Source organism: Oncorhynchus keta, chromosome 24 (genome assembly GCF_023373465.1).
Source record: "Oncorhynchus keta strain PuntledgeMale-10-30-2019 chromosome 24, Oket_V2, whole genome shotgun sequence".
Taxonomy (NCBI): domain Eukaryota; kingdom Metazoa; phylum Chordata; class Actinopteri; order Salmoniformes; family Salmonidae; genus Oncorhynchus; species Oncorhynchus keta.
The window spans coordinates 20641557-20666331 of record NC_068444.1 but is presented as its reverse complement, the minus strand read 5'-3'; the positions used below and the strand labels follow the sequence as shown (position 1 = coordinate 20666331).

General features: G+C 41.0%; 1 protein-coding gene across 27 annotated transcripts in view; it reads right to left on the bottom strand.

Annotated features, from left to right (window-relative positions):
- Positions 1 to 24775, bottom strand: part of LOC118402801 (neurexin-1a) — a 633754-nt gene that overhangs the window by 77420 nt on the left and 531559 nt on the right. For 16 of the 27 annotated variants that reach the window (XM_052477934.1, XM_052477935.1, XM_052477939.1 and 13 more), the window contains 2 exons: positions 10485 to 10574; positions 8593 to 8915 (listed from right to left, as the gene is read on the bottom strand). In XM_052477934.1, the coding sequence (XP_052333894.1) occupies positions 8593 to 8915; positions 10485 to 10574 (413 nt within the window). The remainder of the gene's footprint in view (positions 1 to 8592; positions 8916 to 10484; positions 10575 to 24775) is intronic. The other 11 variants (XM_052477945.1, XM_052477961.1, XM_052477947.1 and 8 more) reach the window with 1 other exon arrangement.

The following is a 24775-nucleotide window of genomic DNA, read 5'->3' as shown; positions in this document are numbered from 1 at the left end:
ACTGTATATACATGGAGTAGAAAATAACATGTCTATACTGTATATATATGGAGTAGAAAATAACATGTCTATACATATGGAGTATAAAATAACATGTCTATACTGTATATACATGGAGTAGAAAATAACATGTCTATACATATGGAGTAGAAAATAACATGTCTATACATATGGAGTAGAAAATAACATGTCTATACTGTATATATATGGAGTAGAAAATAACATGTCTATACATATGGAGTAGAAAATAACATGTCTATATATATGGAGTAGAAAATAACATGTCTATACTGTATATACATGGAGTAGAAAATAACATGTCTATACTGTATATATATGGAGTAGAAAATAACATGTATATATATATGGAGTAGAAAATAACATGGCTATATACATGGAGTAGAAAATAACATGGCTATAGTGTATATACATGGAGTAGAAAATAACATGGCTATATATATGGAGTAGAAAATAACATGTCTATACAGTATATATATGGAGTAGAAAATAACATGTCTATATATATGGAGTAGAAAATAACATGTCTATATATATGGAGTAGAACATAATATGTCTATATATATGGAGTAGAAAACAACATGTCTATACTGTATATATATGGAGTAGAAAATAACATGTCTATATATATGGAGTAGAAAATAACATGTCTATATATATGGAGTAGAAAATAACATGTCTATACATATGGAGTAGAAAATAACATGTCTATACTGTATATACATGGAGTAGAAAATAACATGTCTATACTGTATATATATGGAGTAGAAAATAACATGTCTATACTGTATATACATGGAGTAGAAAATAACATGTCTATATATATGGAGTAGAAAATAACATGGCTATATACATGGAGTAGAAAATAACATGGCTATAGTGTATATACATGGAGTAGAAAATAACATGGCTATATATATGGAGTAGAAAATAATATGTCTATACAGTATATATATGGAGTAGAAAATAACATGTCTATACTGTATATACATGGAGTAGAAAATAACATGTCTATATATATGGAGTAGAAAATAACATGTCTATATATATGGAGTAGAAAATAACATGTCTATATATATGGAGTAGAAAATAACATGTCTATACATATGGAGTAGAAAATAACATGTCTATACTGTATATACATGGAGTAGAAAATAACATGTCTATACTGTATATATATGGAGTAGAAAATAACATGTCTATACTGTATATACATGGAGTAGAAAATAACATGTCTATACTGTATATATATGGAGTAGAAAATAACATGTCTATACAGTATATATATGGAGTAGAAAATAACATGTCTATATATATGGAGTAGAAAATAACATGTCTATATATGGAGTAGAAAATAACATGTCTATATACAGGGGGTACCAGTACCGAGTCGATGTGCAGGGGTACGAGGTAATTGAGGTAGATATGTACTGTACATACTGTACAGGTAGGGGTAAAGTGACTAGCAGCAGTGTATGGTGAGTGTGAAAGTTTCCGCTGTGTGTGTATGAGAGAGTGTGTTGGGTCTGTACGCACGTGTGTGCATGTTAAGTATGTGTGGGCATATGTATGTGTGTGTTAAGTTGTCAATGTAAGTATGTGTGAGTGTGCAAGTATGCATTTCCCGTCCTAAAATTCTCATTTATTTGAAGACATTGGTACGGGTTGACTTTGAATTCTTTTGGAGTATGATTCATAGCCAATCTGGAGGAGGGTTACAGGCGGCTTCGCATGCACAGTACATTATATGTAAAACCAATACTTATAGAATAATCTAAAGATACCAGGCCATGAACTTCAAAGATTTCCCAAAAGGAATATGTATATTTATGTATGCGTGTGTGGTGCATGCAATTTCTTATGTAGGACTCTTGGGAATTTGCTGCATTTTGTTTGCATCAAAGATCAAAGCTTTGCTAGTAGCTGGGGGTTGGTGCAATGATCCTGAGGTACCACCAGGCAGATTACTGCAATGTCTTTTACCGGTTTCTGTATCTGTTTATTCACAGTGCTAACATATTTAACAAGTTGGATAATAGCTATGACATAGGGAAAGCAGGTAGCCTAGTGGTTAAGAGCATTCGACCAGTAACTGACAGGTTGTTTGCTCATAAACCCCGAGCAGACTGGTTGAACAATCTGTCGATGTGCCCTTGAGCAAGACACTTAACCCTAATTGCTCCTGCATGTGGATAAGAGTGTCTGCTAAATTACTAAACTGTAAATGGTAAGGTTGCAGGAATGGGTGGGGAAAGATTAACCAAATCAGTGCTGACCTTCACTGATGTGTAATAGCACAGAGAGACAGAAAAGGTTAGGTTTAAACAAAAAGTGGACTGATGAGGTAGGAATATATGAAAGACAGTGGCTAGTGCCCAGACAAAGGTAATTGGTTGCATATAAAAATGGAGCACCCCAGATACAAACACACTGATAATGCTGTAACAGATCATGTTGATAATGACACGCTTGTCCTGGACTCGATTATCTACATCTAGGGATTATCTTTCTGTTTCACACAAAGAGGGCCTTTTGATGTAATGAGACAGCCATCGATTCTGTAGCTATCAGCAAATGATCCTCCTCAACACTTCATCACAATGGATATGACGGTGCTCCTTTGAGTGGTTCATACAACATGTCATCATGGACACCATCAATTGTTGTTGAAAAAACGAATGGATTGATGATTGTTTATTGAAAATTGTAATTAATAGATTTTTTGGCCATTTTTTTCAAAGCAATTGGAGGTAATGTACATACAGTTAGATGATTCACCTATTCAGCTGAGAGAGTAGAATTTTCTTATTTAGGTGGTGTGTACTCGACAGTATGTAGTATCTGCTCATATTGACAGTCTATCCAGAATGCATTTACACCTGTGAGCAAATATGAACATGGATGGCTTTCATTGACATGAGTAGCACATTGCTATTCCATTAAGATGAACCGATTTGGAACAGAAAAGTAGGACAGGTGCATCAGCAGCAGTATCAACCTTCCTGACGGCCAATTCTTCGGCTTGTGTCGCGATTTAAAATAGTGCCCCATACACGGATTACAGATTAGACACAATTACAGACCATTGTCTGATCTTCCACCGTGGATTGCATGCTGCCGCTACGGTTCACGGGCCAGGACTAATCTTAGGAGGGGGGAGAAAACATTTACCCCAGATCAATATTTATGAAATGGAAACTAATAATAACATCGGAATTTACTTGCTTGGATTATTTCTTTATCTCTCTCACTGTCTCTCTCTCACTGTCTCTCTCACTGTCTCTCTCACTGTCTCTCTCACTGTCTCTCTCACTGTCTCTCTCTCACTGTCTCTCTCACTGTCTCTCTCCTTCTGTCTCTCTCTCCTTCTGTCTCTCTCTCACTGTCTCTCTCCTTCTGTCTCTCTCTCTCTCTCTCTCTCTCTCTCTCTCTCTCTCTCTCTCTCTCTCTCTCTCTCTCTCTCTCTCTCTCTCTCTCTCTCTCTCTCTCTCTCCTTCGGTCTCTCTCTCTCTCTCCTTCGGTCTCTCTCTCTCTCTCTCTTCTGCCTCTCTCTCTCTCTCTCTCTCTCTCCTTCTGTCTCTCTCTCTCTCTCTCTCTCTCTCCTTCTGCCTCTCTCTCTCTCTCTCTCTTCTGCCTCTCTCTCTCTCTCTCTCTCTCCTTCTGCCTCTCTCTCTCTCTCTCTCTCCTTCTGCCTCTCTCTCTCTCTCTCTCTCCTTCTGCCTCTCTCTCTCTCTCTCTCTCCTTCTCTCTCTCACACTGTCTCTCTCTCTCACACTGTCTCTCTCTCTGTCTCTCTCTCTCACACTGTCTCTCTCTCTCACACTGTCTCTCTCTCTCTCTCTCTCTCTCTCTCTCTCTCTTCTCTCTCACACTGTCTCTCTCTCTCTCTCTCTCTCACTGTCTCTCTCTCTCTCTCTCTCTCTCTCTCTCTCTCTCTCTCTCTCTCTCTCTCTCTCTCTCTCTCTCTCTCTCTCTCTCTCTCTCTCTCTCTCTCTCTCACACTGTCTCTCTCTCTCTCTCTCTCACACTGTCTCTCTCTCTCTCTCTCTCTCTCTCACACTGTCTCTCTCTCTCTCTCTCTCTCTCTCTTCTGCCTCTCTCTCTCTCTCTCTCTTCTGCCTCTCTCTCTCTCTCTCTCCTTCTGCCTCTCTCTCTCTCTCTCTCTCCTTCTGCCTCTCTCTCTCTCTCTCTCTCCTTCTGCCTCTCTCTCTCTCTCTCTCTCCTTCTGCCTCTCTCTCTCTCTCTCTCTCCTTCTGCCTCTCTCTCTCTCTCTCTCTCCTTCTGCCTCTCTCTCTCTCTCTCTCTCTCTCTCTCTCTCTCTCTCACACTGTCTCTCTCCTTCTCTCTCTCACACTGTCTCTCTCTCTCACACTGTCTCTCTCTCTCACACTGTCTCTCTCTCTCACACTGTCTCTCTCTCTCACACTGTCTCTCTCTCTCTCTCTCTCTCTCTCTCTCTCTCTCTCTCTCTCTCTCTCTCTCTCTCTCTCTCTCTCTCTCTCTTCTCTCTCTCTCTCTCTCTCTCTCTCTCTCTCTCTCTCTCTTTTCCTTACAGTCACAAACTTGCACTGAGCTCTATGAAAACAGACAGGCAGGCAGGAGGCTAGTGAAAGAGGATGATGCCTGGGTTGGTTTCTCCCTCCCTTTGTGGACAGACAGGAATGGTCTGGAACACTCCGACGGACTCGGGAGGCATGGAGAGAGGCTGTGTATATTTTCCAAATCATTGTGTCTGTATGCATTTCCTAGAAACTGGGCCATCATTTGCTATATGTGAGTCTCGGAAGCTTTGAATGCAATAGAATGCAAAATGTCTTCCTGAAAAGCTCATTTGCTTTTGGACAGCATTAATGGCTTATCCTCTGTGGCATAAATGCACACGGAGGACAGTGAGACAATTAGCCAATGAGCCGAGCTCGGGTTCCACCCAATATCCAATCAGAGAGAGGAGTCAAGGCTTGGGCTCTACCTAATATCCAATCAGAGGGATCAAGTAACTTGACTGTGCCTTTATTGATTATGTTGTCTAGACTACAATATTCTTTATTCCTAGATTTGTTTTGATTGCACAGTATTGCCCTTGCTTGTTTCTCAAAAGGGACATTTGATCAATTATTAATTAGTTATGCCAACACACCGCTTTGAACATGTCAGCAGTATAATATCTAATATGAAAGCAGCTCCCACAGCTGAGTATCAACCCACTGTGAACACGGGAAGTAAATACTTCAACATTAACGATCCTCTTTTCACAAAAAGGACAAAATGTTTATTTAAAATAAAAGTTAATAAATCTGGATAATACTTCAAGTGCCAGAAGAAACTGGGTATTCGGAATACTTTTAGAAACTCAAATAAAATAACGTAGTAGGATAACATTTGTTATGTTTGCTTAGAAATACAACCTATTCAGAGAGATTGGGTTAAATGCAGAAGACACATTTCAGTTGAATGCATTCAGTTGTTGTTCCTTTCCTAATTTCTCCTGCTTTTTAAGCTACCTCAACACATTTACTCTCTACTATTACCCACAATGACCACTAGTTTTACCTCACAATTACCACAAACGACTTCTGGGCAATGGAGGAGTGAAGCAAAAATCCTGAAAGGTTGTGATGTGACTTAAATGACCGCCCATTCTCTTGTTATTATGTCTTTGGAGGTCAGCCAGCTAGTTTGTGAGACAGACCCCATTCCTCTGACTCCTTGACTCTTTTGGTCTGTGGCTGATCAAGCATTAGCCAGACACCTCCTTCAAGCCCAGTGCACATATACCCAAGGGGTGAACTCTAAGCCCATACCCTGGTCCATCAATTTGGCATGAAAGTGATTCAATGTTCACTGCTCTACCAAAATCACTCTCTTTTATCCCAAGACATGCAGTCGCTTCATAGCCTCGGAATTGCACAACAATTTAAACGACAACTACCCTGGTTTTCATTGGCCTCTCCTCTTTTTTTATTTCTCTTTTATTTGTTATTTTGAGCATGGAGGCAGAAAATGCCCCCTGGGCTGTGCCCTATGAAGCATCATGTGTATTTCTTCACTACAATAGTGCTTGAGGAGGCCACCCCACATAGTGCTTTCTCTCCCTGGTGAGACACACACAAAAGCAACTTTAGAGAGGTAGGAGCAACTTACCCCTATCCTCCCCTATATACAATGACCTAAATGAGTCCTGGCCATACAGTCTAGTCTGCATGTCTGCACTCAATCCAGCTTCCAATAGAATCAGCATTGTTAAAATTGTTGAACTATGGATTTTTCGCAAATATCTATTTAGTGAAACATATTTATTTAGTTACTTCTTTTAAACATGTTTTGGGTTGTCTGTAAGCTCCACGAGCAAAATATCTGATTTGAAAGAACTGATAAAGCTGTCGATATTAATAATTTTCAACCATTTTTCGGAACAATAATTTATATGATGAAAATGCACCTGCATGTTTTAATTGAGATATAATGATATATAATACTTAATATCTCTGTTTGTTTCTCCAGAAGGAGAGATTATTAAATCACTCTATTCCAATGTGTCCTTTGTCATGTTTCTAAATGTAATATGTCACATTTGATTGCAGCATATGTCTAGCAGTGTCATAGCATACATTGGCATACACAGTGATGCTATGTTAAAGCTGATGATGGGGTACCCTGCTGGAGACGTGATTCACCCTCTGTTATTGAGGTCAGATGCATCATCGAACAGCTAAGAGCACATAACACAACACATAATATGTGTAATATTAGGACAGTTATGAGAACATCCGTATTGTGTAAGTTGTTGGGTAAGCATGTAATGCTCACTGAGTGAACAAAATATTAAGAACACCTGCTCTTTCATGACATACAGAGCCTTCAGAAAGTATTCATACCCCTTGATTTATTGCACATTTTGTTGTGTTACAGCCTCAATTCAAAATGTATTAAATAAACCAATTTCTCACCCATCTACACACAATAACTCATAATCACAAAGTGAAAACATGTTTTTAGAAATGTTTGCAAATGTATTGAAATTGTATATCAGTATTCACTCCATGAATCAATACTTTGTAGAAGCACCTTTAGCAGTGATAACAGCTGTGAATCTTTCTGGGTAAGTCACAAAGAGCTTTCCACACCATTATTCTTTAAACATTTCAGACTGAACCAGGTTTTTCTCTAGGATTTTGCCTGTGCTTAGCTCCATTCTGTTTCTTTCTCATCCTGAAAAACTCCCCCGTCCTTAACGATTACAAGTATACCCATACAGTAGCATGATGCAGCCACCACTATGCTTGAAAATATGGAGAGTAGTAATCATTAATGTGTTGTATTGGATTTTCCACAAACATAACACTTTGTATTCAGGACAAAAATGTAATTGATTTTCAAAATGTTTCTGCAGTATTACTTTAGTGCCTTGTTGCAAACAGGAAGCATGACTTGCAGTATTACTTTAGTGCCTTGTTGCAAACAGGAAGCATGTTTTGGAATATTTGTATTGTGTATAAGCTTCCTTCTTTTCACTCGTCAATTAGATTAGTATTGTGGAGTAACTACAATGTTGTTGATCCATCCTCAGTCTTATCCTATCACAGTCATTATACTCTAACTCTTTTAAAGTCACCATTGGCCTCATGGTGAAATCAATGAGCGGTTTCCTTCCTCTCTGGCAACTGAGAGGAAGGATCCCTGTATTTTTGTAGTGAATACTTTCTGAAGGCACTGTAGACTGACCAGGTGAATACAGGTGAAAGCTATGATCCCTTATTTATGTAATATGTTAAATCCACTTCAATATGTGTAGATGAAGGGGAGGAAACAAGTTAAAGAAGATTTTCTTTTGTCTTGAGACAATTGAGACATGGACTGTGCGTGTGTGCCATTCAGAGGGTGAATGGGCAAGACAAAATATTTTCTCAACGTGCGTTTGAGCGGCGTATGGTAGTAAGTGCCAGGCGCACCGGTTTGTGTCAAGAACTACAACACTGCTGGGTTTTGCCACGCTCAACAGTTTCCCATGTGTATCAAAAATGGTCCACCACCCAAAGGACATCCAGCACAACTGTGAGAATCATTGGAGTCAAATAGGGCCAGCATACCTCTGAGGGTAAAAGGGGGTGCAACTCAATATTAGGAAGGTGTTTCTAATAGGTTGTGCACTCAGTGTACGTCAAATGCATGCAGTGACCATTCAAATGGTTTGAGGTCATGAGGTCATACATTCCAGAAAATAAAATACAATAATGTAAGCCGCAGATAACCACAAAATGAGTCAAATTTGTTTGTGCTTTTCTTGAAAACTCTTAAGGTCATTGCCGTGCCAAGTTTGGCATGTGAACAAACATCGGAGTTGGCTATACAGCAGAAACTGATCTGAGACCAGGCAGAGAACAAAAACGTACACACAAAAGAAGACGACTAATAGGTTTGGGCCCTGCACTGCGGCTGCCCTCTGCTCCAGCCGCTCAAACCTAATGTGTGTTTGTGTGGAAGTGTGTGTGTATCGGGGTTGGATAAAAGAATAATAGAAATGTCCCTCTCTCATGGACAAATGAAGTATATATTTTAAGTTCTGAGTTCTCCTACCTGTTGAGGTTCCCGTGGCGTCGTCTGCTTCACCCTCCTACTGGACGCTGTCGTCGTGGTGATCTCCATAATGGATGTGGACGTCTCCGACCGGTTGGCTGTGTTGGCACTCGACTGTGGTGTGATGGACGAGGGCGACTCCCCCACCAGCCTCACGCTGCCCTGGATGCGGATATTACGATCTCCTTCTGTGGCCATGTTGAACACCTTCAGCCCGTTATAGTAGAGGCCTGAGAGCTGGCCCTGAAACGGGCGACTCCTGTCCCGGTCCCAGCCACCTATCTGTATGGTGGTCTGGCTGTTGAAGATAGTGAGCTGCCGACCTGTGGGAAAACAACGTTACATATATACGAGAATGTATGTTGGATGGAACGCGGACGGACTCTGCCGCCGCAAATTCCCTACTTGTACTTTGAGTCACAACAGAAATCCAAAACAAAAGAGTGATGAAAAATAATCGCGCATAAGAAAAATGACAGATTATTTGCCCAGTCGGCTAATGAGTCGCGATAAATTACCCGTTGCTAGAGGCAAACCTCTCATGGTAATTTATTGCGGTTTGAATGATGGGATGGCTATTGAACAAAGGGAGAAAGAATAAAGAAAAACATTTACAGTTGTTGTAAATTAATGCACTGTAGCTTTGCTAAAAGGACAATCAAATCAACTTAACTGCAGGGAGGACATTAATCCTGGTAGGCGTGTGAATCTTGTCGCATTACTTCACAGCAATGTACTAAACTGCAATTGATTTATTCCTTGAAATAATAAGACAATCTTGGAAGTGTGAGTTTTTACTGCATAAGTAAAGGAAATAAAAAAGGGACAGATTGTCCATGAGAAATTGTCTGTGGAGAAATTAGACCTGACAGATGTGTCATCCTATAGTGTCCAATTATCCTCTTTGAATAGCTTCATACTTTAATTCCTTTGAAAACACTTTTACCATTTACTTTTTCGTTTCATTATGCGAACCAAAAAAACACCATTCAAAGTTGCGGAATGTATAGACTTTTTGAGTTTCATTACGATAATTATCATACGTTTCTAAAGCTTTGCCAAGGTTTTAAAATGTTTCCTATTACTTTCATCATCATCATCATCTCAAGACCGCCTTTTAGCAAGAAGTGAACGCAACTTAAAACTTACACATGATATGAAAAATGAGGCACGTAACAAAAGAGTCATTCCTGACAGTAAAAATAACTGAACAAACTGAACCAGAAAACATTCAAATGAAAAATAACCATGGCACATACTAGTTGGGAGATACAACTTGGTTTTTAGAAACATACAAAAAGGCATGCACTCAAACTTTGACGTTTTATGATACATTTCCTTGATCTTCATTCCCTATACATATTTACAAAATCTGTTAAAGGGACTCACTTTCTTTATGCCAATTAATATTACACTCTATTTACCATTTAAATGTATTGCAGTTTAATCAGTATGATCCATTATAAATCAACCACATACATGTATGTGTATCAAATATAACACTACAAATATCAACTGAATGGATAATTTAACTGGACCTTTTTTAGTTGATCATTTAGGTGTTTACATCAAATAACAACAATGATATAATAATTTATGTACATTTTAACAGTGTTGACATTACTTCAAGAAATAGTTAGATTTATGTTTACAGTCCCTTTAACCTGAAGCTGACAGACGTATTAAACAGTTGACATCTCTAAAAAGAAGAATACATTATTATATGCAAAAGTGTGCAATGTTACTAGCTAGCTACATTTAACTGTTTTAAATCATTTAGTTTTATTTAAGTTTTACTGAACATTTATTTTTTTAAGGTTTATTGGTTACAAAAAGTATTACTGGGTTATGATCAAATTATTTTTATTTGAAGTTTTAATCAATGTTTTTACCTTTGTCGAGTAGCCATTCGTCAACTACTCGACCAAGTCGATATGGGATTCGCTGTCTAGCAATCGCCAGGCGTTCGTTATCATTGTTGCCTTTAAAGTTTAAAGAGACATTTCAGTGGTTAAAGTCTGTAAAGTCAAAGGTTAAATGTTAATACTTAATCATTGAGCTATAACAACTGCCACAAAGTTTTAAATATGTTTTTGACGTTTAAAAAAAAAACAGTTACCTACAACAGTTCATCGACCCAACTTCACTTACTCAAATCATTTAATTTTAATTTTAGCCAACAAATTATTCCTATATTAATTGAGAATTAGCACGCTGAAGTTTCAACTAGGTTAATAAAGTTATATATGGCATATATATATGTTACTGTAGAAGCCAAAACCAAATCACAAATTTAAACATTTTCATAACATAAGTCTTGCCAAAATGATTTCCAAAAACACATTTTCTTTCTTTTCTTTCTTTCTTTTTGGCAGACTTTTTTAGCTAGTTATACATTCTCAGAATTTATCGTTTGTGAAAAACATTCAACCTTTTGCACACAGTTTATGGTTTAGAGTAGAAAACAAAGTATATATATACACATATATATATATAAAATATATTCCATCCCCATTTAAACAAGTTTACAAATTACCAGTTAACAATAACCTAACAAAAACATCTGCAAACTACATTTCAAGAATCGAAGACACAACATATTTAGGTGTTAAAATAGGTGCACAAATACTGGAACACTATTCAAATAGCAGTGAAGGCTTTGACAACGGCTACAGTAAGTCAGGGTGATTACTAAGTTACGTAATGAGTAGTTTAATGATACCAAACTCTGCACTGCCCTTTGGATGTTTACCAAATAGCACCCTGTTCACTATATAGTGCACTACATTTGATCAGGTCAAAATAGTGCAGTATGTAGGGTTTAGGGTGGTATTTGAGACACATACTTTTTCAAGACCAATCACCTCTCCAGAAAGAGAAAATTGCGACCTGCTCCAATCTTCCGGCAGATTGACAATGTTTTGTCACATCAGCCACATTAATTCTGTTTGAGCAGGTAAGGGTTCAGGGGACAAACAGTAATTTGGTGTGGAGTGTGTAGCAAGAATGAACAGCAGCATCAGTGATTGGAGAAGGGATGGGGATGGTGTAGAGAGATAGAGAGAGACAGAGAGATACGGATAGGGATGGATATGAGAGAGAGAGAGAAAGAGAGAGAGAGGACAGGCATTGACTGGGATGGATAGTAGCAGGGTTGGAGGGGTTGAAGGAGGTCACACTCCGAGTTCGTGACTCAGATACAAAGCAGATCTCACAGGAACTAAGTCTGACTCAACAGGATGAGATGGCAAGTTGGATCGGCCTTGCAAAGGATTATTTTAATCATGTCATTGGAGTTAAGAGATCAAGTAGACAGTCAAAGTGTATAGGATGTGTACTCTGCTCTCCCCTCCCCACACTCTATCTTCCCTATTCCCCACATGGAAGCTGCAGGAAGGTCTGAGTGTGAAAGGTAAGAAAGATGTCTGTCATCCTGAGTTAGGAGATCAAGCCATACAGACAAAGGATAAAATATCCACCCCCCATATCTTAACTGTCTACACAGCACATGGTGAGAGTACTTAGAGTGGAAGGTCTGGTAAGGTGGGTGAGTAGGCTACTCACAGTGTGTTTGGCTGAATAAGCTACTGACAGTCTGAACTTGTGACAGGGTGGTGAATGAATGTTGCCTAGCCACCCAGACTCCTTGCTCTGGCCAAACGCTACGTCTCACCCACGGACATTAGATTGTTAATGAGTCTGGATCTGAGTACCTCCCTGACCTTGATTGGTCCAGAAACCAATAGGTTGAGCCAGAGCCAGTGCACACGTGGTTTGAAAATTTGTTGTTGGCTTTGATACTCTTCATGGTTAGAGACTATCAGATCGCTGATGACTTTGTTTTGTACAACTCCCGTCATGCCCCTCGTCACCACAAACGACTTCAATGATGACAGTCTCAGACCAAACGACAGAGCAGAGTTTAGAGTCCTCAGGCTAGAAGGAGAGGGCAACTGTGATGTAAACTACAGTGATGCTGAGATACAGGCTCTGTTCCAATATCCACACAGGCATTCTGTACCACTTGGAACAACTCATTGGTCTTGTTGTTAGAGTGTCCGCCCCAAGATTAGGAGCTCGATCCCCGGCAGAGTCATAACAAAGACTGTAAAGATGGGACCCAAATTGTCTCTTCTTGGCACTCAGCATTAAGGAGATAGATTGTAGATAAGGCCCTGTGATACACTAGCGTCCTGTCCAGGGGGTGTATTTGTACATCAAGCTGCCTCACACTACAGCAACAGGAGAACTGCTCCTTGTGTTCTGGTTCGCACAAGACAAGGCTCTACCTGTACCATTTAGGGTTCTATTCTCGGCTGGCATTAAGGCGGCGGTAGTGTCAAACACACATTAGTTTGCAATTTCATAATGTAAAAACTGGTGCACTGATGTTTTCCAGGCCTAACGCCAGTCTAATATCAGCTCGCTTGCGCAAAAGATGGGCGGGGTGGAAATACTTGAGGTGTGTCCTTAAAAACATAATCCAAAGTGCTAATTTCAGACAGCCCTAATAAGGATATTTAAGACCAAACAAGCTGGTTTTGGAGGCAACGCAGTTGGTTATGGCATGACTTTTGAAAGTGGAAATGCAGCCTATCCAGCCATGGTGCACACTGCCCTTTTGCACATGGAACAAGAGTAGCCTAATGTGCTTTTGGTACCTGTATACTTTATATTTAGGAACATAAAAAAACATGTTTCTTCCCATTTTGTTTCACTTGAATTAAAAACCAAACATAGCCTCCCCTCCTCTCAACGAAGGCTTTTTTTTGTCTGCCCAATGGAATCGCAAGGTAGTCAAGACTGTCGATAAAGGGTTTGGCTCCTGAGGCCGCTTGGAAATGAATCTTAATCACCAAAGCTTTATTAAAATATCAAGTATGAGAGGTGTAAAACAGTGAGCTGACTTTCCCTTTGTATCTATCTATGCATTGTAGGCAGGCCCACATTATTTTAGCCATGCAGGTCCTGCTTTGATGTGCGTAAAACCCTCCATAGTCTGCGCTGTTTTAAAATTATATGCCCACGCGGATAAATTATGATGGTTGTAAATGTGACTTAGCCTTTTTAAAACAAGTTGTTTTTTCGTTTTGTGTAGAATTTTATTTGAATTATTCATTCTTTATAGTCCTTATCTATAATGAACGTAATCGTTCTCATTGACAATGTTTGGCATGTTCATGCTCAACCATAATGCAATTTACAGTAGGCCTAGACCCTATATCATTGTGAATGCTTCTGAAGCCATGCAACCACTTAGCACAATGTGGACAGCAAATTAGTTCAAGTTAACCTATTTACCAAAGATGGGATAGGTCTACATTTTGTTATTTCATTCCTGTAAGCCATTTAACAAACTATAAAGGACTAACAGGCAATACAGGCAATACATAAGAGACCGTAAATACACACTCTAAAGCAACCAGATATTTAGACATGGAGCACGATCTGATTGGCCAGTGAGTGGACAAGCCTCGACAAACCAACAACTTATTTGTCCATCAAAATTCAGCCCTTTCACACCAATGCCAGCAAGTGCGCCAATAACTGTGATAGTGAAAATAGCTAAACTATTTCTGACACAGCCTTGAACCTATAGTGCTACCACCTGCGCTTAGATGTACAATTGTGTTAATTTAGTTCAAATAGAGCCCTTAGAATGAAGCAATGTATTTTTCAAGTTTGAAGTTTTAATGGCACATGCACAAGTACAGTGAAATGCCTTTCTTGCAAACTCAAAACTCAACAATGTAATAATGTAATTGGGCATGCATCCTGGGGATTACTACAGTAGTATTGTTATTGGGATGTAGTCAGTTTGGCGACAGGGAGGGTTTGGCTATTGATGGGCCTTCATCCCTTCTGTCAAAGCTATATGACAGTGCCAGGCTGTTGGTTGGTTGGGCCAGCTTTTCCCCTTTGTTTGTCACCCACGAGGGTCCAGGTTGTGTTATCTGAGAGGAGAGGAATGGAGGAGAGGAGTGGTCAGTAGGAGGAAGAGCCCTGGTTCTTCTCAACCCCTGGGATACAGAGAGGGAAGCGAGGGAGGGAGAAGGGAGAAGGAGGAATGGAGTGAGGGAGGGAGGGAAGATGAGGGTCGTGTAGGATGAAGCAGAGCACGCTGCGGGAGAGAGCAACTCTCATTCTGGATTCCTATTACTTTTTTACTGCTTTCTTTATTTCATGACAAGCTGCAATTCTTTCTGTATGTTTATGCCTTCCAGTTATCTTCTGACAAAAGAGTAATCTCTCTTCAAATGATAGGGTTGAGAAAATTGTACAGTCTCCTTTTTAGGCTATCGGCAAGACATGTAAACACTATGTAAGACCCCTGAGAGAGAAAGAGAGAGAGAGAGCGAGAGTCTTGGGAGGGTGAGGAGACAAACAAACACACACACACACACACACACCGAGTAGTACACATGCTAGTTTTTTCATACTATGGACCATAGTACTACTCTCTCCATCCTCTCTTTCTGTATTAAAACTCTGATTAATTTAAGTGTGATAGCGATATCAATTACACTTCAGGGACATTTGTTTTTATATACTAACAAAACGATGCTGTGCTCTGGTTTTAAACACAGCAACACCCATACCCATTCATCATACCCATTCATTCTGTTCTAGACAGAGTACATGGTGATCTGGGCAAGGTAACGACGGGACAGGGACAAACCTCTACCTTATCTCCCACCTCCAGACAGCAGTGATTGGGACTGAGACGCCCCCCCCTGTCCCCCCCAGTCCCAGTTGACCTGGCTCACCCATGCTTCTTGTTTTCTTTGTGTTAATAAAGTGGTCAGATAAGACCTGGCTTTCATCTCATTACAAGCTCTGAGAACAACGCCCCCTCGCTCTCTGCTCCACATTAAATGAACAAAATATGCAAATGGTTTCTTCCACTGTTCCTTTAGAGAGAGGGCTTGGAAATAATTAAGCAGGAGGAGAAGATGGAGATGGAAGAATTTGTCTGATATTATTAAATACGTTTTATTTTTTATATATATAAGGGACTTGGGCATAAGAAAGCGCCAGTGCACTGTTTATTGTTTTGTAGCTTTTCATTTGGACTCACCAATGGTCTGATTGGTTGTACACTAGACTGAACTGGAGCTTACAGAGACAGAATACAGTGTGTGTGTGTTTGTAAACCAGCGCAGACAGAATAATACAATCGACTGCCTGCCCCGTGGATGGCGTTGCGTGTCATTACTGATTGTTCACTACTTCTGATTCATTACTGCTCCTGCAGCCATGGCTAAAAGAGCAGAAACAAATCAAACCTTTCCCTCCCGGGTCTGACCCTGAGAGGAGAAGGGACGGAGAGGGAGAAGAGAAAGAGAGAGGGGGGATATGAGAAAGAGATCAAGAGAAGGAGAGGGGGAGAGAAAGAGACAAAGAGTGAGCAGTAATGAGAAAGATAGAGGAAAGAAGGGATCAAGATCAAAAGAGGAGGGAGGGTAGGATGGAGAGAGTGAGAGAGGGAAGAGAGAGCGGAGTTAAAGAGAGCAAGGGAGCTTTGTAAGTGCATCATGCTCTGATAACAGTAGAAGAATAAGGCCAGGGCTCCCTAGTCCATTCTCTTTGTGTGCTGTGTGGTAGACAGGCTTTTAGCATTAGCTGTTCCCTCCAACAGAGTAGTTTACTACCCTGCTACTGTACCCTCTGGTCCTCACGCAGACAGAATATGGTGTGTGTGTGTGTGTGTGTGTGTGTGTGTGTGTGTGTGTGTGTGTGTGTGTGTGTGTGTGTGTGTGTGTGTGTGTGTGTGTGTGTGTGTGTGTGTGTGTGTGTGTGTGTGTGTGTGTGTGTGTGTGTGTATGTGTCTGCTACCCTGCTACAGTACCCTCTGGGCTTGACAGCACCATTGTTATGGTATGACTTCCATGACCCAGACTCTGGATAAGGAAGAGGGTCTGATTTCTGAGGCTGCCTGTCCAACTCTTTTGTACTCCACATAAAGAGGGAACGAAAGGGGAAGAAGGAAAAAGAACGAGGGAATGGAAAGAGAACTGGGCATCTAAGACAAATGGATGGGTTATTTCGAGTCTGCATCTACATCCCAAATGGCACCCTATTCCCCTTTATAGTGCACTACTTTTGACCAGGGCCAATAGGGAAACCCATAGGACTCTGGTCAAAAGAAGTGCAGTATTTAGAAAATATGGTGTCATTTGGAATGCAAACAGAGCCTCTAATAATTGGGCTAAGGACATTCTAATGCCTCAATAAATGGGTATGATGTGACCTTTTAATGAGATTATACCAGGGAAGGCACTTGTGGTGCAATTATTCCCCCCTGCTTTTCACAATGGTGATCCCCTCCATTCTTCCACCCTTTAAATATTTTTCATGTCTCTCTCTCTCTCTCCCTCTCTCTCTCTCTCTCTCTCTCTCTCTCTCTCTCTCTCTCTCTCTCTCTCTCTCTCTCTCTCTCTCTCCTCGCTCTCTCTCTATTTCTATATCTTCCCATCTTTTTTTCTCTCTGCCTCTCTCTCTCTCTCTTTCTTTTTTGTCATCATTCCATATCCTCAGCGTCTGCTCTTATTATGATGTCACTCTGGAACCTGCCAGTGGCCAGTGGCTGGGGGGCGGCCATTACCCTGCCGCCTGTAGTTCTGCCTCGGTCTGTGACAGTCTGCATCCCAAATGGTACCCAATTGCCTATTGCCAGACTGACAGAGGCATTGATGGAGGCTCATCAAAACATAGAGGAGCTGGGAGAAATACAGTAGTAGGGATAGTTAAGTGGGGAGGGCTCGGGAAAAGGGGGGGGGGATGCTGTACAGTAATTGTGATTAGAAGTAATTGACTGGTGTTATAGGATGGCATGTAAGCAGAGATAATACTCACACAGGGCATCATTTACTGTAGGATGTTTGCATTGAACTAGCCTTTTTTTTACTGGTAGTTAACTAGTTAGGACTTGAATCTGGTAAGAAATGTCAATAATGATTTAGAATCAAATGCGACATTCCCTCTCATCCCCCTATTGAAAAAAATATAATTTGAATATGTGTCTGTTGATTAGATCTTGTTTTGGAAATTCAAAACTACAGTTGTAACATAATATTGGACTGTATATCCATGTTTGATGTTATTTTATATAATTATCAAAGATGTGCCCTGTGAAGTCAAAGATGTCCAACAAAGCCAGAATTACAATGAGTGACACTAGTAGGACAGTCTTTGTTAAGGCTGTAGGTTTATAATAATATATCACCATCATATGTTCATGCATTTTTTCTGCAAGATGTGAAATACAAGGATATGTAATTACTAGACACAGTTCTTCTTATCTCTTTCCCACTCCTCTTCCCTCCCCCATTTTTAGTTACATTTAAATTCATTCGGGTGGTTTATCAGTGGTATCATAGAGCAGACTATGGTAAAGTGGCACAAAATCTAATTAAGCTCACTTAAGATATATATATATTTTTTGCGATGACTTTGAAAAACTTTATTAGGAAAGTTACATTAATTTCATGGCCTTTTTCAGAAGTCCATGTCAAGTTCAAATGAAAAAATAAAATAAACAGGACTGCTCATTTAGTTTTGGAGATGGAGGAAATGTCAATCATATTTGTGTGTGCATAATATGTCTCTCGTTTATAAATGAGGTCCAGAAAATACCAACCAAAGCTTCTCAATAAGATGTGTCTGTGTCTGCATTCACCGTGCACTTATGTACTTATTGACAATGGCTAAAGAAACCATTTCAGTTGGAAATAAGCTGTAGCCACACAAAAGATGTTTAATCAGTTCAAAGTAGCAAGTGTTTTACTTGTTATTTAATTGCATGTTTGAGAATGAAGGTCATTCCAATATATTGGTTAGGAAATAAAACAAAAAATGATAACTCAATGTGAATGTTTAGCTGACAAGTATTTAATTTCGACTTCACTGATATGGACCCTTGAAAATGTTGTCCTTATTTAGAAAATACGTTAAATAATATATTTTCTTTGTAAAATATGGGCTTGAGTCCGATTGCAGATTCAGACAGCCAATTCATTCTAGACTCTTGACTCAGACATTCCGGAGGAGTTCTTGAATACAATTATTTCTGTCTTTCCCTCTGTGAGTTTAGTCTGCCGTTGAGAAATATTGTTGGTAAGTGAATGATTGTAATTACTGTTCTCTATACACCAAATGAAAACCTGTGACTGAATTGATTAGAGAGCTAACCAACCTTCAACTAAATTAATCCACTTCCTTCTAGAAGTAGTTCTGTGCAACGATGAATCTTCAGAGTATTTTTGAATATTTCAGTTTTTTGGGGCAAAGCCACAAAGGGGCTGTCTCAGAGAGTAACCAAATTAGTAAAAAGTGTTCAAATATCCTAAAGACTTACAGTATTAATGTGTGTGTGTGTGGGTATGCGTCTTTGTGTGCACGTGTAAATACAGTATGTATATGTGTGTGTGTGTGTTTCTGTCTGTCTGTGTGTTTCAAATCAAAACAAACTTTATTTGCAACATGCGCCGAACACAACAAGTGTAGACTTTAACGTGAAATGCTTACTTCCAAGCCCTTAACCAACAATGCAGTTCAAGAAGATGAAAATATTTACCAAGTAGGCGAAAATAAAAAGTAATTATAAAAAGTAACACAATAAGAATAACAATAATGAGGCTATATACAGGGGGCACCGGTACCAAGTCAGTGTGCAGGGGTACAGGTTAGATGAGGTAATCTGTACATGTAGGTGGGGGTGAAGTGACTCTGCTTAGGTAACAAACAAACAGCGAGTAGCAGCAGTGTACAAGAGGGGAGGGTGTCAATGTAAATAGTCCGGTGGCGATTTTTATGAATTATTCAGCAGTCTAGCCTTTTGGTCCTCGACTTGGTGCTCCGGTACTGCATCCCGTGCGTTAGCAGAGAAAACAGTCTATAATGATGGTGTTGGAGTTGTGCCTGGAAGTTGTGTGAAGTGAGCACACACCCCTGAGGGGTCCCCATTTTGAGGATCTGCATGGCAGATGTGTTGTTGCCTACTCTTACCACCTGGGGGTGGACCGTCAGGAAGTGCAGGTTGCAGAGGGAGGTGTTTAGTCCCAGAGTCCTTAGCTTAGTAATGCGCTTCGTTGGGCACTATAGTGTTGAATGCTGAGCTGTGGTCAATGAACAGCATTCTCACATAGGTGTTCCTTTTGACCAGATGGGAAAGGGCAGTGCGGAGTGCAATTGGGTCATCTGTGGATCTGTTGGGGCGGTATGTGAATTGGAGTGGGTCTAGGGTGTCCGGGAGGATGCTGTTGATGTGAGTCATGACCATCCTTTCAAAGCACTTCATGGCTACCGCCGTGAGTGCCATGGGGCGGTAATAATTTAGGCAGGGGGACTATGGTGGTCTGCTTGAAACATATAGGTATTATAGACTTGGTCAGGGAGAGGTTGAAAATGTCAGTGAAGACACTTGACAGATGCTTTGAGTACACGTCCTGGTAATTCGTCTCGCCCAGTGGCTTTGTGAATATTGACCTGTTTAAAGGTTTGGTTCACATGGCTACTGAGAGCATTATCACACAGTCATCCAGAACAGCTGGTGCGCTTGTGCATGCTTCAGTGTTGCTTGCCTCGAAGCGAGCATAAATGGCATTTAGCTCGTCTGGCAGGCTTGCGTCACTGGGCAGTTTGCGTCTGGGTTTCCCTTTGTAGTCCGTAATAGTTTTCAAACCCTGTCATATCCGATGAGAGTCAGAGCCGGTGTAGTAGGATTCAATCTTAATCCTGTATTGACGCTTTGCTTGTTTGATGGTTCGTCTGAGGGCATAGCAGGATTTCTTATAAGCGCCCGGATTAGTCTCCCGCTCCTTGAAAGTAGCAGCAATAGCCTTTAGCTCGATGCAGATGTTGCCTGTAATTCATGGCTTCTGGTTGGGATATGTACATACAGTCACTGGGGGGACGACGTCATCGATGCACTGATTGATGAAGCCGATGGCTGAGGTGGTGTATTCCACAATGCAATTGGATGAATCCCGGAACATATTCCAGTCTGTGCTAACAAAACAGTCCTGTAGTGCAGCATCCGCGTCATCTGACCATTTCCGTATTGAGTGAGTCACTGGTACTTCCTGCTTTAGTTTTTGCATGTAAGCAGGAATCAGGAGGATAGAATTATGGTCAGAATTGCCAAATGGAGGGTGGGGACAGCTTTGTATGGGTCTCTGTGTGTGGAGTAAAGGTGGTCCAGGATTTTTTCCCCCTTGTTGCACATGTGACATGCTGGTAAAAATTAGGTAGAACTGATTTAAGTTTGCCTGCATTAATGTCCCCGGCCACTAGGAGACCCGCTTCTGGGTGAGCATTTTCTTCTTTGCTTATGACCTTATAGAGTTGGCTGAGAGCGGTTTTAGTGCCAACTTCACTTTGTGGTGGTAAATAGACTGCTACGAATAATACAGTTGAGAACTCTCTTGGTAAATAGTGTGGTCGACAGTTTGTCATAAGGTACTCTACCTCAGGAGAGCAATACCTCGAGACTTATTTAATATTAAACATCGTGCACCAGCTGATATTGACAAAAAGACACACACCCCCACCCCTCATTTTACCAGCGGTAGCTTCTCTGTTCTGCCGGTGGATGGAAAATCCCACCAGCTCTATATTGTCCATTTCAGCCACAGTTTTTAATGTCCCTTTGGTAGGATAATCTTAATATTAGGTCATCAATTTTATTTTCTAATGATTGCACGTTAGGAAGAAGAATGGAAGGCATTGGGAGTTTACTCGCTCGCCTCCAGCTTCTCAGAAGCTTCTCAAAAGGATCCCCGATCTGCGTCCCCTTTTCTTGCGTCTTTTCTTCATGCAAAAGGCGTGGATCTGGGCCTGTTCCAGTGAAAGCAGGTTATCCTTCTCGATAGACTCTTTAAAGGAATACGTTTCTTCCAGTCCGCTGTGAGAAATTGATTTTCTGATGTCCAGAAGTTATTTTCAGTCATAAGAGATGGTAGCAGCAAAATTATGTACACAATAAGTTAAAAAATAAGTTACACAAAACATTAAAAAAATAACAAAATTGCACAATTGGTTGGGAGAAAGTAAAACGTCAGCCATAGTCTGTCTGTCCATCTGTGTGCCTGTCTATCTGTGTGCCTGTCTGCCTGTGTGCCTGTCTATCTGTGTGCCTGTCCGTCTGTCTTTCTGTCTGTCTGTGTTTCTGTCTGTCTGTGTGCCTGTCTGCCTGTGTGCCTGTCTGTCTGTGTGCCTGTCTGCCTGTGTGCCTGTCTATCTGTGTGCCTGTCCGTCTGCCTGTCTGCCTGTGTGCCTGTCTATCTGTGTGCCTGTCCGTCTGTGTGCCTGTCCGTCTGTGTGCCTGTCTTTCTGTCCGTCTGTGTTTCTGTCTGTCTGTCTGTGTGCCTGTCTGCCTGTGTGCCTGTCTATCTGTGTGCCTGTCTGCCTGTGTGCCTGTCTATCTGTGTGCCTGTCCGTCTGCCTGTCTGCCTGTGTGCCTGTCTATCTGTGTGCCTGTCCGTCTGTGTGCCTGTCCGTCTATGTGTCTGTGGAACAGTGAGTCTCTCTATTGCACAGCTAAGATCTTATAGAAACCATAGAGCCAGTCAGTCTATTAACCCTACGGTGTATTCTGTGTTCCTCCATGTTCACTGCACGTCACAAGACATTCATTTCCCCCCATCTACCTGAGGCGAGGAGTGACGAGTGAATCTGTCCCCAGCCATAAAACCCCTCTTTAGTGTGGGTGAAAGCACTGGGCCGCCTGAAAAGGTCAACGAACAATACAGAAGAAGGAGAGGTGGGAGAGACAGGTTGAAATCATCTCTGGTTTGTACTCATGCCAAGATGGTTGAGTTAGACTCAGGCAATCCTGATCCTATGAGCTATGCCCCTCCCCTATGTCTCCTCTCCTCACATAGGGCTGCTACGAGGAATTCCAGAAGTGGATTCTTAATCCTCAAAACCAGTGGTGATATCAAATATTTGTGATATATTATCAAATATTTGTGATATATTATCAATATATTAGCGCTAACAATATTACTGTGTCAACATAGATGTCCTATTTTATACAGAGATTGTAAAAACAATTTGTATGTTGATGTAGTGCCCATCGATTATGAATGTTTCAACTGCTGTGTTGAGAAATCATGTTTTTACCATCAGTTTCTGTTTCAAAGAGCACCAAAACCTACAATAACCATGAGACTCACGGTCTGTATCGTCCAATCACAGAGCAGATACAAGTCACGTGGTCTATTAGCGAACCACTTGTTCCCTAACAGATTTTTTAAAATAGATTGTATTTCACCTTTATTTAACCAGATAGGCCAGTTGAGAACAAGTTCTCATTTACAACTGCGATGTGGCCAAGATAGAGCAAAGCAGTGCGACACAAACAACATGGGATAAACACACTTACGGTCAATAACACAATAGAAAAGTATAGATACAGTGTGTGCAAATGTAGTAAGATTAGGGAGGTAAGGCAATAAATAGGCTATAGTGGTGAAATAATCACAATTTAGCAATTAAACACTGGAGTGATAGAATGTGCAAGTAGAGATACTGGAGTGCAAAGGAGCAAAAAAATTAAAAACAATACGGGGATGAGGTAGTTCGGTGGGCTATTTACAGATGGGCTGTGTACAAGTGCAATGATTGATAAGCTGCTCTGACAGCTAGTGAGGGAGTTAGTGAGGGAGATAGAAGTCTACAGCTTCAGTCTCCAGCTTCAGTGAAGTTTGCAATTCGTTCCAGTCTTTGGCAGCAGAGAACTGGAAAGAAAGAAGGCCAAAGAGGAGTTGGCTTTGAGGGTGACCAGTGAAATATACCTGCTGGAGCGCGTGCTACATGTGGGTGCTGCTATGGTGACCAGTGAGCTGAGATAAGGCAGGGCTTTACCTATAGCAAAGACTTATAGATGATCTGTAGCCAGTGGGTTTGGCGATGAATATGAAGCGAGGGCCAGCCAACGAGAGCATACAGGTCGTAGTAGTGGTGTAGTATATGGGGCTTTGGTGACAAAATGGATGGCACTGTGATAGACTACATCTAATTTGCTGTGTAGGGTGTTGGAGGCTATTTTGTAAATTATATCGCCGAAGTCAAGGATCGGTAGGATAGTCAGTTTTACGAGGGTATGTTTGGCAGCATGAGTGAATGATGCTTTGTTGCAAAATAGGAAGCTAATTCTAGATTTAATTTTGGATTGGAGATGCTTAATGTGATTCTGGAAGGAGAGTTTACAGTCTAACCAGACACCTAGGTATTTGTAGTTGTCCACATATTCTAAGTCAGAACCATCCAGAGTAGTGATGCTAGATGGGCGGGCAGGTACGGGCAGCGATCGGTTGAAGAGCATGCATTTAGTTTTATTTGCATTTAAGAGCTGTTGGAGGCCACGGAAGAAGTGTTGAATGGCATTGAAGCTCGTCTGGAGGTTTGTTAACACAGTGTCCAAAGAAGGGCCAGAAGTATACAGAATGGTGTCGTCTGCGTAGAGGTGGGTCAGAGAATCACCCGCAGCAAGAGCGACATCATTGATAAATAAAGAGAAAAGAATCGGCCTGAGAATTGAACCCTGTGGCACCCCCATAAAGACTGCCAGAGGTCCGGACAACAGGCCCTCCGATTTGACACACTGAACTCTATATGAGGAGTAGTTGGTGAACCAGGCGAGGCAGTCATTTGAGAAACCAAGGCTGTTGAGTCTGCTGATTAGAATGTGGTGATTGACAGAGTTGAAATCCTTGGCCAAGTCGATGAATACGGCTGCACAGTATTATCTTTTATCGATGGCGGTTATGATATCATTTAGGACCTTGAGCGTGGCTGAGGTGCACCCATGACTAGCTCGGAAACCAGATTACATAGCGGAGAAGGTACGGTGGTATTCAAAATAGTCGGTGATCTGTTTGTGAACTTGACTTTCAAAGACTTTATAAAGGCAGAGTAGGATAGATATAGGTCTGTAACAGTTTGGCTCTAGAGTGTCACCCACATTGAAGAGGGGGATTACCGTGGCAGCTTTCCAATCTTTAGGGATCTCAGACGATACGAAAGAGGTTGAACAGGCTAGTAATAGGGGTTGCAACAATTGTGGTGGATAATTTTAGAAAGAGAGGGTCCAGAATGTCTAGCCCGGCTGATTTGTAGGGGTCCAGATTTTGCAGCTCTTTCAGAGCACCAGCTATCTGGATTTGGGTGAACGAGAAAT